Raw genomic sequence first — 14646 nt, 5'->3', positions numbered from 1 at the left:
ACATATATTAAGTTAGTACATTTTCCATTACAAACATGCCTACTCTATGTGATTAGATAGGGTTGTGATTATATGAATGAGGAAAGTACAAAGAGACAAGGAATCTTTTTTTTTTAAATAGAAGGGAAAAAAAAGATATGGGCCATAAACATATGAAATTGATGAGAACTTGCAGAACCTATTATAAAAGTGGACTTTTACAGAGCTTCTCCAGACCGCCTGACCGAAAGACGTGGTTCGATCACAACTGATACAAGGAGCATCCAGTCATTAGTCTGTAGGCACAGACTCATATTTGCCACTTTAACCAATAACGGGTCTAGAGTAAAGACCAGACGTCAAAGGCTCACTCTGTGTCAAATGAAGTGGTAGAGCCAGCCACAGTACATAGTGAATCTAGTCTCACTGCTTCAGGGGTCTGTGCGAGCAGAATATCAAGTCATTGCTACGCAGAGGTAAGCATTCATATTTTATGCTCAAGTCCAGCAAAGCAAATCAAGATGAACAATCCATGTATCTATCACAGCTGAATGCTTACAAATCAGTTAGCAAAAGTGCAACAGCGCCCCCTCCTGTTGATTGATACCCAACGTTGCAAACACGTATGGTTATAACATGGAAAGATTCTGTGTTAATAGCTCCATGATTATAATATGGAATGACAAGATACATACTGATTCATGTGCTGAAAATGACATTTATAGTTATGCAAAATAAATGAATAATAAATAAATTTCTCAAGAGCTGCTCGAGGCAAGAACATGTTACCATGGTAATGCTGTTAATTCAACCGAGGACAATGCTCCGTCTGTTCGACGGTAATGGATTTCTTGATAACGCTCCAGACTATGATATTCAACGAGCCACAATGGCTTCCTCGATCTAAAACAGTTAGTGGTCTATCTTAAGAGTAGCAGTGCTAAAGCAGGGGTAATAGCATGCAGCGTTTAGAAACATTGTATATACATGTAAATGCTGCATATTATTATTGTCATGTACCGTACATGAACATGGGCGAGAATTTTTTTCCTTAATCCCATTTTCTTGATATCAAGCATTCTATTCTTAATATAAAAATGAAATTAAGAAAACGGCTTGCAATAGCCACTCCCCCCTACATGTAAGTATGTTCGCATACGCTGGCTGAAACGTTCAGGTGTCAAAATAGAGCCCTTTCCAAAACACCTTATAAAATATAATGTACATTTGCTTGACATTATACTTCATCTATGCTACAACAAGTAAGTTCCAATTATCCTCCCTATTAAAATTGCCTCAATAAAAGAGATCATTTGTGCATGCTGAAAGAAACCCAAACGTTTAGAAAAACAACCACCTTTGGCTTAAAATTACATACATTTAGATGGATTATATAAGCTATTTGGGCTATTACATTTTTGGCAACAGTGGAATATCGAGGTTAAAACATATTGTCCAATAGTATGCTATTGCAATTAGATATTGCCAAATGCTAATAACAAAAAGTAGATTATCATCACATTTTATATCCTATAAACTTTCCAATATCACCTGTTCTTTTGTAAAGTATCATTGATTACTGATTTTAGAATTTGCTACATATTTTGTTTTAAAGCAATTCAAGTATTAACTATAGAACATTTGGTTCTGAAAAAAAAATACCAAGTGCATTATGACTTATTTTGTTTTTTTTTTGTTTTGAGGTCAAATTATTTGTATAGTACATACTGGCATACAAGTCTGAAAATTGAACTTTGAAGGAGAAAAATATGCTTCAACAGACTTCTACATCACGTGTATATGTATAATCTGAATGCAAAATTATATATAATGCCTGGCTCCATAAGACAATGAAACATATCAAAATTATCCCAATATGCCTATAAAAATTATGATCTTCTCAATTTCAGGATAAAACAGCTTTAACTTTCATCAAAATAAAGAATGCAGGCAAAAAGTATTGAATTCAACAATGATATAAAACCTCGCTTGTAAAAAATGGTCATGTATAGGCCTATAATAAGTATTTTGTTTATAAGATTGTAGGTAAACAAAGATGGCATCCAAATTTATCCAAAAAATTTGCAAAATCAATATCATGTCTAATAACAGTATACTGATAGACAGGCAATGAATGAATACAACACATGTCAAATATAAGATAAATAAATACAATTAATGGGAAAAATAATCAATATTTTAACAAAAATTCCACAATTTATCAGTTGTTGTCAGCCCTATTTTTATGCGTAAGAACACATATTTATCCAAACCAACACCTTTTCCAGGTTTTTGAGAATTTTTTGGAATCAGGAAGACAGTTCTTTGATTAATAGCCAATGGCATATCTACAAAAATCCTCAGGGTAATTAATGAAATCTTGCCCCCTCGCAACATTTTTGTTTTGCACCCCTTGAAAGGGGCACCAGGGAGCAAGGCAACCCTGATGTACATTTTACACTGATACACCAACCTACATGTAAATCTATCTGCTATTAGTCCTGTGGTTTGTTAGTACCCTGTCTAGTACAGCTTCAAACTAGCAACCAACTACATGTATGTATATAAAGGGCAACCTGTCTCAAAAGACTTTTCTGTCACCTTTTTAATAGTAGAATATGATTTTTTTATCTTCGAACTACAGATTACCATTGAGGATCCTTCAAATATTTGGGTGTGTTCAATATGTCTACTTCCAAATTTATTTTTCCAAAACATAATTACACAACAAAGAACGCAAACCAGATTAAGGGTGTACCATTGAGTGTCGAAAATGATAAAGCTGGTTATACGTCGATTGTCTTTAAATTTAATTTCCCCCATTCGCGGTCATGGAGGTTACTGTCTTTCAGATGGCGATTAGCGCAGTAAGCTGCACTGTTTAACCCATCACAAGAAAAGTCCACATTCATGGTGCTCAAGGTCGTAAAATCAGAGCTCCCGCGTTTCCAAACGTATCTTTTTCAGCATTTGAATTTTCCTTCGAGTCATGATATGAAAGACGATTACCTATATGACAGGAAATGAGGGACATTAAACACAGTTTTGTTTCTCCCTATATCTGCGTTTTGTAATTGCGTTTTCAATCACAATTCATGTTGCTGTTTAAATTTGAAAATCGCCATTGAACACACCCTCAGACTGCTTTTCATGTTTCCCTTTTAGAGCAGTCATTAAGTATACATTCATATCTCACTTTTAATCATTCTTTATTAAAGCCTTTAATACTGTACTGTAACTTATTTAATACCCTTTCATAAACCCAATAATGCGGCTAATAGCAGCATAATTTGGTCGTAAAATTGGAGGAGGACCAGAGTTATCCGCATTATTTTGATGCTGCTATTATCCGCATAATAGCAGCATCGGGACAAGATTTTGAGTTTATGAACGCATTTCCAAATAATGCGGATAATTGCCATGGTGCGGTCACAAGGTCACCCTTTTCCAACACAAACCGCATCGGAGGGGGTGTGTCCAGTTGTCATGACAATTATCCGCCTTTTTCAGGACGGGCGCTCATAAAAATAATGCGGCTTATTTTCGGAGTTTGTGAACGCAATTTTTATTGAATTATCCGCATTACTCTTAGGCGGCTAATTGGAGGATGGGTTTATGAAAAGGGTATAATACTGTACTGTAACTTACATTATCTCACACACCTACAGTAAGCCAGTGGGATCCATGTTCATGCCAAGATAACCAGTAAAATAGATAAGAAATGACCTCACAATATTTTGTGCAAGACTAAGACAGCCATGACTTCCTCCGTCACATTAGTAACATCAAGGTCCCAGAGACCATAAATAAGCCATGGAATTAAACATGAGACAAACTGCCAAGAAAAAATTTGATAATTACATGCAGCTACATGTTGGGAGTTTAGTTTTGTGGTGGAATACACAGTGCGTCCCCCAAAAAGGCAACCTTTTTTCAGAGATAGATTTCACAATTATTAAATATGTTTTTACCATAAATTTGATACTCATGGCAAGAGTGGAATCTCATCTGTAATTTCAAACCAACAGCTTTGCAAATCATTCACGCATGGCAGATTACAAACAATAAATATTGAGACATATCAGAAACGATTTGCGCAAAAACTCGCGTACATGCATGAATCTAAATCCATTCTCATTTCAGGGATCAGTTAGAGAATCTTAACAAAGAATACAAAAGAGATGCAAATGAGCCAATCGTCGAATAAGCACGTCGTCATATCGAGAACCAATCTTGTCAAATTTTTCTGCACAATCCAGTTTTGACATTGAAATTTCAAACTCGTCTTCCTCATTAATATGCAAATTATTCGTCTCATATTAGGTAACAATTTAAAGAAGAATAATTGAATTATATGGTTATGTAAATGGATCCATTTTCTTATGAAGAAAACGACATGGGAATCCCAGTTTCCTTTTTTGTGGGACGCACTGTATTTAACTCAAATCAAAGATAACTAGGATGATGAGTGCATAAAAAATACCTCCACGCAAAATTAAGAAATTAGTTGGTATGAAAACTGACATCTAGGTGAATTTTCAAAAGTGTAAACATATGTTGCTTTAACTCCCCCACTGTTCTTGACAAGCATTCATGAAAACAACGAAAGGTACAATCATGATTTAAAACGTTTATTCTAGAACAAGAATTTGAGTGCGAATGCACCCGATGACTCATCCTCACCTCTCATGTGGATTTTAATGAGAAATCAATCACAGACACAGATTACCTACATGTACATGTACTGTCATTATAAGCAATTGAAATGTACATGTACAACACTGAATTAGAATGACTAATTAGAATGACTAGACTAATTAGTCACACCTCAATGGCAATAAGTTAATGCAAGGTTTCTTTGGGAAGGAATTAACTGACTCAGGTATCAATAAGATGCCTTCATTGTCTTTAAAAAAAATGGAAGAGGAAAAATCCTCAATCAAGCACAGGTACATGTATAGACAGTATAGTAAAGAAAAACAATACCAAGCATCGCATTCCGTATAAAAAGTACATCAAAATCGTTTTCACTTCTGTCATCTTTACCATATGACTTTTCTGATTAAACAATAATTCATTTCGACTTCATTACATTTCAAACATATAATGACAGTGGAACAACCCCCCCAAAAAAAAATGGGGTTTCTAATGTTACATTTAATTTTCAGGGGTAGTGGATAAGGTTTTGTATAAAAATCCCTCGTACCTTTACTATTTCCACTATTAAAAGTTTTTTATTATTCATATTTAATTATTACAATTTCCTGATGCCCTTAACACCGAAGTTAGATTGAATGCCTGATGCTGAAAAAATGTAACCTTATTCAGATGATAAAAGGGCATCTCTGAGTCATAAACACCCCTAATTCATCCCCATCTCCATTGGAAAAAAAATGAGATTGACATTTAATTGGTTTGTACGACTGATCGCATACAATCAATAAAGTCAGTTGTAAAAAAAACTGACCTTTGATCGAGTGCTAAGATTAGTATTGTTATGCTTTAATAGTGTTATACAATTTCCATCATGTTTCATTGTGTACATTTGATTATCAATTGAATAAAAAGCTTTCAGATAATATAAAACACAGCCCATACACAACCTACCACCTTAATATTACCTCACCTATTTCAATAAACTATTGCCACATCCAATGTCATTGTATGTGACCTATTATTAAGTAATTTATTCAACGCTTCTTGAATGGGCCTTGGCAAGATCTCCATGAGGGCGTTATCATTGAGATTCCCGAATTACACCAATCACAGAGCAGCAAACAGATCATGTGATGCAGGATTGTCCAATCATGTACAGTAATAATCCTTGCTTTATGAATCCATTGCTGCAGCTTTTGAAGAATTAGAATACCTTTCTTTCTTGATGAAAAATTAAGAACATGTTGATAGTGCAGATTCCATGATGTATTATGTCATTATCCTTCCGTTTTCTGAAAAAATTCTTCCTCCCTCTTCTTTTGACCTTTATATCTTTCCATCAATTCATAGCTAATTCACATAGACCCGAATCCATGGATATGCAAACCGACTCCTGTTAGTATCACATCACAAGCGACTTCACATTCCAAGCGACTATAACATTCCATATGGCACGAAAATGACGCACAATGTCAATGACAAGAAGACGACAACGACCAAACATACGCTATCTACAATGGCCCCCGACATCAATGTACCAGGGGGTAGAATATTCCTGCAAAATGAAAATACAGCTTCCAGTATGGAAACTTCGCAAAGAGTCGATTGTTTGCTATATGGTAGCGCAAGAGGAAAGGAGTTCTAAGCGCGTCGCTGACGCTGTACGGTCTCGGAGTCCAATAGGGGTAATGGAAGCGGATGTTGTAGATGCTTGACCAGCGGGCAAAGACCGCTTTCTCCGTGATGAATAGATGGCCGCTGGATAGCCTGACCTCGCTTGTATGGTAGTATGCACACTCAGCCGTTGTGGAAGGATCATAGTAGTGATAAGGCACCTTTTCATTCGGATGCTCCCTGTCAAGTTGAAACATAAAGAGATTAATAATATGACTTTCACTATTCATATCTATAGAGCTTTAAAACGTGTCGAAACAATGTCTCCAAGCGCTAATACAGATATAAATTATTACCCTGGTCATCGGATTTTAGCTAGCACTTTCTCCACTTCCTGGGAACATTCCAAAATAAGTGTTTCCGAATTCAATTGCTAGGCATGATTCTACATTGGCTTTAAATACCATCCGATCACCAGGCACCATTCAACACCTGGGTGGACATCCAGTGGCAAAGTGTGGATTGATGCCATGTTAAAGGAGAAATGTCGTAACTATTAAATATTTTCCATCTGATTTTGATGAAATTTTCAGTGTACATGTAATGCTTGTTTGATTTTTCTCTCTTTATTCAAAACATCATTTTTCTGGGGTAGACTTGACCTTTACAAAGTCTTTAGCTCACCATACTTCTTTACCTTGTTAATCTACGTGTACATGGTAAATATTGACTGAAATCCTTCACTTCCAATCAATTGCAGTATTTTCATTTGAAAATAAGAGCACCCACTGATGACAAGATTCAATAGATCTACAGATAACCCTACTGCAGATATGACCCTTGATAGATCGTTAATAGTATTGACTATTGACTATACAGTTAAAAATATTGGTACAGTGATGAACTTGAATGATTATTACATGAATACCTCTGAAGTATTAGGCAAATAGTGACAGGCCTCGGTATTTGCTTGTGTACACATATTGTAAATTGCTAAAAAGGGTAATTGATGATTGAGGAAATACAGAAAGGGGAAAAAAGGGAAAGATGATAATGTGAGGCAGTGGAGGGGATTATGAAGACTCATGAGTGGAAAGGGAGGGGAAAGGGGGGGGAAGATAGGGGAAAGGGAGAGGCTATGAGGGAGAGGTGATGGGAGACTCGTGAGGGGAGGAGAAAAGTTGAAAAAAATTATTAAAAGATTTTAGAAATTCTATCCTTTTAGATATGAGAATGTCCAATGGATGCGTCAATCTGGCACTGCTCAGTGGCCAGGCCCACGATCAACTGAGCAAAATGAACTCAGAGGATTTCTATGTCAAACAATAAAATAGGATTTTTGTTTCCATTTTTATTTTCACCGATGTGTATTACATGTACATGAAGACCGTTTTATTCAAGAAACAGTAGTGCAGGAAACTTCTGGGGCTGTATTCTGAGGTTATTTTATCTTTAAAACATTTTATCTCTTAAAATGAAATTGGTATTTTGAGATGACATTTTATCTCTTAGATAAAATTTTTAACTTTATCTTGCATATCTACGGATGATACGCAGCAGGACAATGCCTGCGTAGATATGCCCATCGCGTATCTGGCTATTGCAACACGGATGATGTGCTTGTGCCAGTGTTACTTTCAAGAAAAAAATTAAATAAACTTAAAAGAGGGTAGGGGCTGTTTTATCTCTGCGACATTGATTTCATCATTATTTCTACGTGAATTAACTCCAAATGTTAACATGAAATTGAAGAAAAAATATTGAGAATAACACCTTAACGTTATCCCTGTACAATCTGGAAGTATTTCATAAGACTTTTCTTGACTAATATTGTCTTTGAAATGATGCTTGAAAAGATGGGATATAGTCTTCAAAAAAAAATTGGAGTATTATCATTTTTTAAAGAGAAATCTCTGTAAAGACGCGCAAGTCAATAAATTGACGCAATCTCACTCCTTTGCCACACCTCCTGGCGGAATGGATTTCTATTGGTTGAATGATGTGAGAGCTATAAAAGCGCGTGTCTAATTGGATATTGATTTAAAAATAGGTGTGTCTTACAAAAATGAAGATAAAATTGTTCTCGGAATACCAATTCGGAGGGATTTTAGGGGTATTTTTATCTCTCTGATTTTACAGAGATAAAATGGATCTCAGAATACCACCCCTGGACATCGTCACCATACATGTACACAACACCACTCACCAAGGGAATCAAGAGTGTGCCTCAGCATCTTCCTTACAACAGTAATTAGCATTTAGACTTCTATGAATATTTACTCCAACTTCATAACAAAGACCTGCTTGAGGGAAACGATCCCCCATTATCCTGCGACTTTGGTGCAAGAAGGGTGCTAATTCATAGACTCTAACACACATTCTGGCTCTCAACTACCACATCTTTCTCAATTATGGAGAAAAAGCATGACTCTCCCAAGTTTTCTCCTTCGTCGAGTCACGTAACACCTGCAGTTTTTCCCCGATGAAAGGAGATCGCCATGTTGTCATAAACGAATGTGGGGGACTGATAGAGGTAATTACAACCAGATAGCTTGTTCCATAAATTATTCCTAATACATGTACGTGATGGAGCTACAATGAAGAAGAATATCATCTAGAATTTTCTTTTCAACAAAGGTGATAGCTTGCAAGAGGCTTGCCTAGGTGAATAAATACAACAGTTGCCTGACAATACAATGTACATATAAATCCTAGATAAAATAATTTGGTTCGGTCTTACTTCCAACTTGTTTAATGCCAATTCGTCTCATTGCCCACTCATCTACTATGAGACTAGGTAATAATTGGGCAAAATTAATAAAAATAAAATATTAGACCAACTGGTTATGAGACGAAATGGTCATAGACGAAAGGTAAATAGATGAAGTGATGATTGGACCAAATGGTTCTTCGACGGAATGTTGATTGACAGAATGGCATTGGACTAAATGAAATCCATGTGGTGAGTGGACGAGTTGGCAATAGACTAATTATATAATATTGACTGGCCTTGAGGGGAACATCAAATATATTGCCAGCAAAAGAATCATATTGGCCCGAGTCTTTAGACGAGGGCAATATGGGTCTTTTAAGGGCAATATATTTGATGTTCCCCGAAAGAAGAGCCAGTCAATATTTTTATTATCATCCAAATCAGATATCTAGAGCAAAAATCATGATAATGGGGATATTTCTTTTAAAAATAGAGTTCTATTGTGTCATGTTAATATCGGTCTAGGCTCTGCACTTTACCATTATGATGTACTTGCAAGCGCTCGGATCCAGCGTTGTCTTTATTATGACGTATATTGTTGGTGCGCGGATCCTTATGAAGCGTATCTCTTTATACGCATCCACAAATGCCCGGATGTGAGACCAGGGAAAATACAAAGGTATATTTTGCGTCGTCTCTGCAATGCACACATTGAGACCAAGGAATACAAACAATATACCTACCCTTCCCGATATTAAGAAAATGTAGGGCAATACGGTTTTGTAAATGACCCGCTCAGATGTCTGATACGGGTGATAATTGGCAATATACCTTAAATGGGTACTACACTGTACATCAGGTGATGATAAAGGACATAAATTACCCATTTCTAAATGAGGCTTTGGATATAATCTGCAAGCACAGACTTAAATTTGACACAAATAATACGTCTTGAGTGGAGACTAGCCTCCAAAGACTATGGCCCAAAATTTTAGGTGTTCTTTAATCATTTTATGGTACACAGCCATGGACTATAGATGCAGATTTTACATAATTTGCTTATTTCATCACATACATATTAGAAGGCCAATTGTTAATGCATGATTTTGTCAAAGAGCGCTTATTCTGGCTTGAGTGCAATAATATGAGAAATCTGAATAGTCCATGGTTTTGTGTCATGGTACAATTGATACCACATTCATTACAAACTGGAAATGTGATACTTACTTGCAATAATCCTCACTGACCATACCATAGACATTGATTTCATCACAGACATCCATGGCAAGCAACATTGTATACCACCCTGTCGACAACCACGTTCGTGCTTGTCTCCTGTGATTGATGAAATAAAAGTAGAACGCAACGAAAATGTTATACCAGTTATAAAAGGTAAATACCAGTTGTGGTAACAATATCAAAATGAGTTTGTACAGAAATGACCACTAAAATGTCTGTTTGTATACATGAAAAAATATGTGCCAAAGGATTCTGGAAGAAAATGTGTAATTGCTGAGAAATTAGCAAATAAGCACAGGATTCGGGTCAAGTGTCGGGCCGACATTCAAAGCAATAATAATACACTGTTCCACGTGCGCTTAATTTCTGTGTTGCCGTTGGTGATCTCCAGTGCGAACATTTTTCAGCGTAGATTTCAAGAATTCACAAAGTTCAGTTTATGTACCTACATGTATACCAGATCTAGATCCTCGATGATATACTGACAATTAAGCCTGGTTTTACAGACTTTCTCATGAAATTAGTGTTTACTGCAACTACTGGCATTTCTCTTTCAACAATAAAATGGTGCTATCTATAAATCACTGCTGGTAGCACACATCGTACATGTACATTGTATTCTGAAGTACCACTGCAAGGTGGGTAAAAGTAGGTATAAGCTCTTGATTCAATGAAATCACATGAAAATGACGAAATTAGTCTGAATTTTAAACCTAGTATACCTGGGGCTGAATTGAGATGCCATGTATTGCGTGGCAATCCAGACCAGATATATGGCAGAAACACGAAGTTGTGTTTTCACTAGACTTGTCTAGATAAAGAATCACTCGACACTTGTTGATTAAACAACCAATCACTGAATCAGGGTCTGTACATGCAGACTATCAGATGTACAACAGTCAGTATCAGCAATGTACCTGATTCCCTACCCATAATTCAACATTTTGATACTGTTGTCTTCTTTATAATCCGATTGTAGAATGTTAACCATTGTGTCTACTTCCTTCTTGGCAATATTCAGACCACAAGTTGACAGACATTACATGAATCGACAGATTTTCACTGTCAAACTGACCTCCATGGGGGACAGTTCTTCATTCGAATTTGTAAAATTATTGTCACCAGTCATTTCCTTCTTGCAGCAGTGTAATTGCATGGCAAACATCCTCATTGCGTTCACTATGAGACCGCTGTCACTACCTTCCTAAAGCTAAATACTGGAAACTAATTTAGTGGAAACTAGTTTATTGTGTAGTAAGAACGGTCAAAGCGATCTTCCAAACCGGTTCATAAAACCACCTCACGATGTAGTTTTCAAGACCGCTTTGCCTCGTTAAACTGGTTTTAGCAAAAGAAAGGACACAACTGTTCCTCGGGAAGCGATCTTCGCATATTTTGAGCGCGCTCGTGCCTACAATGCGGTTTCAAATTCCGCGCAAAACGTGTCGTCCCCCTGAGAGCATTCCCATAGCAACAAGATATGTGAAGTGATTTTGAAAACCACTTTCGGCTGATCAAATTGGGAAGGCTAGCATAACGATCTTCCAAATTGGTTTCCTGAACCGGTTTCCAGTAAACTAGTTTCAGAAAGCATAATGAGAACGGGGTCAAAGTTTCCTCTCTCAAATGTAGGAGCAGACAATTTACAATCATGCAACACGAGGTTTGTTCAACGTCCATTTTTGACCAACAGCACCCGAAGTGTGTGTTCGGGCGGTGTGAATACAGGAATAATAATTGGGTATTCTTTAGCCTGAAAATTTTCTTGTAATTTGACGGGGATTTTTGTGGTTGAGGCGGTTTAAAACCATGTATCAAACGTTTCCAAGGAAGTTTCCAGTAGTTATAAGTACTAGTACTATAGTAACTATACTATACCAGTATACTATTATTATACATTTTATGGATAGGGTCTAGTTAAAAAAAATATCATGAACAGGTCGAGTAATAACATGTATCAGGGAAAGGATGATGCTTGTTTTGTTTTGTTTTGTTTCTCTGCCTTTTTTGTAATTTGATTTACTAAATTTCTATACCACTACACAAAAGTTGGCCATACATGTATATTTTCTATAATCAAGGGGAAAATCTCTAATTTCTTTGTAATGTTTTAAGTTTTTTGCCAAAAGCTCTACATTTGCTGTATCTAAATGAAACATGTGTTTTCAAGACAATAATTTGATTTATTTCCCCTGTGCTTACTGCTGAAACTCGTCCAAATGGCAAGTTATTTCTTTAATTGCTCCTGGCTGTTATCAAATATACATAAATTGAGTTATCTCATACATGTTTGGTAGACCTGTAAGAAGTTTCACGAAAATTGGAAAGCTATATTTTAGAAAAAAAAACCTTTATATCAATGATGAATGAATAATTATCTATTTTTGTAGTATAGTGTATGAAATATCTTCTTTTATTAAATTAATTTCACTTATTTAACTACAGCATAAAACCTCTGAAGAAAAATCATCTTATGAAATTCATATCATAGGCTTGTATGTGACAATCCTAAATATTAACTTTGGAAATCGTCTTTTTAATGGACTTTTTGAATAGATTGTTTTAATATTAACAATCAGTGCTTGATACAGGTATGTACATTTCTGCTTTCGTTTTGATTTCAGGAAGAACCCTGGTAGAACCAATATGTATCCACTAGCTTGATGTGTAATCAACAGAGAAAGTGATGATTAAACCTAATCGCATAGAAATCACTTTATAAACCAAAAAAAAAGAATGAAACCAAGTGGTATAATATTGTAATAAAAAGCAGGGCCTGCTGGGAGAACAGTTTCCGGAACTGAAGTGGCTACCCTGGTAAATGCATGTATGCCATTATCATACCATCATCATCACGGTCATCGTTAGAATTAGTATCATTATTTTTATCCTTTTTTTATTATCAATATTATCATTATCGCTATTATCCTTATCATTATTATTGCTATTTTTAATATCATCATTATTCTCATGATCATCATCATAATCATCAGCATTATTATTATCCTTTATATTACCACCTTTGTATTCTATCTAAGGCCGTGTTTATGCTTCCACTTTTCAGGCCAGAATCAGCGTTTTCAAACGTGATTAGTCCAAAACACGGTTGCGTCCATGCTTACTTTCATTTAAACGCTGTTTCAAAACGCTGATCGTAAACTCACAAAAAGGTAAGTTTGTAAACCTCGTTTGACCAGAATCAGGCTTTCTGGGGAAGAATAAACAGAACCACAATCATAAACGTGTTTAAATGACGTCATTTGGTACATGCTTCTGGTGAGATGAAAATCCGCGAGCAAATACAGTCGCATTGCTCTATGTTATCTCCACGTAATAACAACACTCGGAATAAAAAACTTTCAAAAAAAGGTGCGCCCAATTTGACCTCGCTTTCCTGCGAAGCCAGCTGGAGATCGTGATTTCGCCTCTGAAAAGTAGCATAAACAGCACTCCCAGAACATTTACGATCGGCGTTTTGAATCTACATTTGAAAACACTGATTCTGTCCCTGCAATGGAAGCATAAACACACCCTAAGCACCACAAAAAGGCAAAAGAGTTGCAAGTTTTACCACGATGGGTCATCAAGTATAAATTTGGTTCTTCCAAAGGGCATTATAAAAAGACATTTTGAACTCCTAGCCATTGCCATGGTTCAAGTAACGGACCAGGGACCCATCTTACAAAGAGCAGACCTTCATTCTTGAGGAGCGCGATCGCGCTGGTCTCCTACTGCGCTCCTAAAAAAATAAGAACAAAATATTGCGCTCCTTAAAAAAAAAAGTTACTGAAATTTTCATTTTACATCTTTATTTTCATGAAATAGGCATCTATTTTCCATAATTCCTTGAAATTATTTTGATTTAGTTGGAAACTAACGAAAAAAAAATGAATATTCACCTCTTTCCTGACTCTGATTTATGATGTTACATGTAAGCTCAGTAAATATTGTAGTCCCATATGTAGATTTTCATGGTGTTTACCAAGTGTAAAAGGATCAGTAACAATCAACGATCATTTTCAGTTAATGTTGCACCACCATGGAAGTCTACATCTGGGACTACAATATTTACTGATTGTAACATCATCAATCAGAGTCAAGAAAGAGCTGAATATTCTTCATTTTCCTGATAGTTTTCGACTAAATTAAAATAATTTCAAGGAATTATGGAAAACAGATGGCCATTTCATTGATTTAAAGACGTAAAATGCGAAATTTTAGCAATCTTTCGTAAAGTTTTTTTTTTTTAACTTCCGGCAGGAGCGTGATATTTTTTAAGTAATGACCCAGGCCTAGTTTCACCACAGATTGATTAATAGCTACACAGCTTTTGCATTTACAATTTTAAGAAAAATCTACAACTTTAAGCATGCATGTAAAATTGAGTTCCTATAGGAGAGCGATTCTGAGGAGCTACATGTAAATTGAGCTCCTCGAAAAATAAG

General features: G+C 35.9%; 1 protein-coding gene and 1 long non-coding RNA gene across 2 annotated transcripts in view; both read right to left on the bottom strand.

The window, feature by feature from the left end:
• Window positions 1-1191: 1191 nt before the first annotated feature.
• On the bottom strand, window positions 1192-4080 carry LOC121410377. Its single transcript, XR_005969325.1, has 2 exons — window positions 3618-4080; window positions 1192-3217 (listed from the first exon to the last, which is right to left on the bottom strand). It is a non-coding gene; the product is annotated as an uncharacterized LOC121410377 (long non-coding RNA).
• A 166-nt stretch (window positions 4081-4246) lies between these two features.
• Window positions 4247-14646, bottom strand: part of LOC121410369 (alpha-N-acetyl-neuraminyl-2,3-beta-galactosyl-1,3-N-acetyl-galactosaminide alpha-2,6-sialyltransferase-like) — a 52356-nt gene continuing 41956 nt past the window's right edge. The window contains exons 5-6 of the mRNA XM_041602411.1: window positions 10190-10297; window positions 4247-6489 (exon numbers count right to left, since the gene is read on the bottom strand). Coding sequence (XP_041458345.1) covers window positions 6165-6489; window positions 10190-10297 — 433 coding nt within the window. The 3' untranslated portion in view covers window positions 4247-6164. The remainder of the gene's footprint in view (window positions 6490-10189; window positions 10298-14646) is intronic.

The sequence above is a fragment of the Lytechinus variegatus genome, chromosome 1 (assembly GCF_018143015.1).
Source record: "Lytechinus variegatus isolate NC3 chromosome 1, Lvar_3.0, whole genome shotgun sequence".
In the NCBI taxonomy this organism is placed as follows: Eukaryota; Metazoa; Echinodermata; class Echinoidea; order Temnopleuroida; family Toxopneustidae; genus Lytechinus; species Lytechinus variegatus.
This window is presented reverse-complemented; position numbering and strand designations above follow the sequence as displayed.